This window comes from Nanorana parkeri, unplaced genomic scaffold, assembly GCF_000935625.1.
Source record: "Nanorana parkeri isolate BGI_ZX_2015 unplaced genomic scaffold, ASM93562v1 scaffold3641, whole genome shotgun sequence".
Classification (NCBI taxonomy): domain Eukaryota; kingdom Metazoa; phylum Chordata; class Amphibia; order Anura; family Dicroglossidae; genus Nanorana; species Nanorana parkeri.
In genome coordinates this window covers 15,844-16,974 of record NW_017309909.1, presented here as the reverse complement: position 1 = coordinate 16,974, position 1,131 = coordinate 15,844, and the positions used below count along the sequence as shown (strand labels likewise).

Genomic DNA, 1,131 nt, shown 5'->3' with positions numbered 1-1,131 from the left:
CCCAGCTGTCCTCCCCGGGGGCTCCGGGGCCACACTCACCCCCTGGGGGGTCGGAGTTCCTCCATTCTCTCTCTACAGTGGCATTCCAGGTCCAGGTCTAGAAGTAGTCCCGCCTCCGGTTCTCCTCGTTGATGAAGGTCGGGTTGTACTGTCCGGGGTAGATACACGAGTGCCGGGACCCGGGGAGACCTGAGAACGGGTAAAGTCCATTCCGCTCCAACTCCGCGCTCCGCAATCCGGGCTACAAATACACAAACAGTGCCGGGGAATCCCCGTCAGGGAGGAGGAGCCAACATACGCATGACATCACCGACAATGACTGACACTGATACCGCCACTGACTGACACTCCCACTGACTGACACCGCCGCTGATACTGACTGCCACTGACTGACACCGCCGCTGATACTGACTGCCACTGACTGACACCGCCACTGATACCGCCACTGATACTGATACCGCCACTGACACCACCACTGACTGAGACCACCACTGACTGTCACCGCCACTGACTGACACTGACACCAACACTGACACTGACTGACACTCCCACTGACTGACACCGCCACTGACTGACACAGACACGGACTGACACAGATACCGCCACTGACTGACTCTGACTGACACCGCCACGGACCCAACTGACTGACACCGCCACTGACTGACACAGACACCGCCACTGACTGTCACTGACACTGCCACTGACTGATACCACCACTGATACCACCACTGATACCACCACTGATACTGCCACTGACTGACAGACACTGTCACTGCCACTACCACACACACCACCACTGACTGACACCGCCACTGACTGACACCGCCAGAAACGGTAAAACATGGCGGCGGCTGTGATGAGATTCGGGGTACAGGAAGTGGGATGAATGGCCCCCCGACACTCACCGGGTAATAGACGTCGGTCATCTGGAGGAGGTTCTTGGTGCTCCCGTTCTCCTGCATCTCGATGGTCTCGCGGCCCCATTCGGCGGAGCGCTGAGACTTCGGGTACTCGGCGTACGGAGACATCTGGAGGTCACCGCTCCGGAAGATCAGCTTACTCATGTCGTGTTTCTTCTTCCTGCAACCGGGATCATCCCTGATGTCAGCATGTCGGTGAGGATCCGCCACC

General features: G+C 58.4%; 1 protein-coding gene across 1 annotated transcript in view; it reads right to left on the bottom strand.

The window, feature by feature from the left end:
* Window positions 1-52: 52 nt before the first annotated feature.
* HEG1 (heart development protein with EGF like domains 1) overlaps window positions 53-1,131 on the bottom strand; it is an 11,651-nt gene continuing 10,572 nt past the window's right edge. Inside the window, exons 10-11 of the mRNA XM_018575209.1 lie at window positions 906-1,098; window positions 53-241 (exon numbers count right to left, since the gene is read on the bottom strand). Of these exons, the coding sequence (XP_018430711.1) occupies window positions 98-241; window positions 906-1,098 (337 nt within the window). The 3' untranslated portion in view covers window positions 53-97. The remainder of the gene's footprint in view (window positions 242-905; window positions 1,099-1,131) is intronic.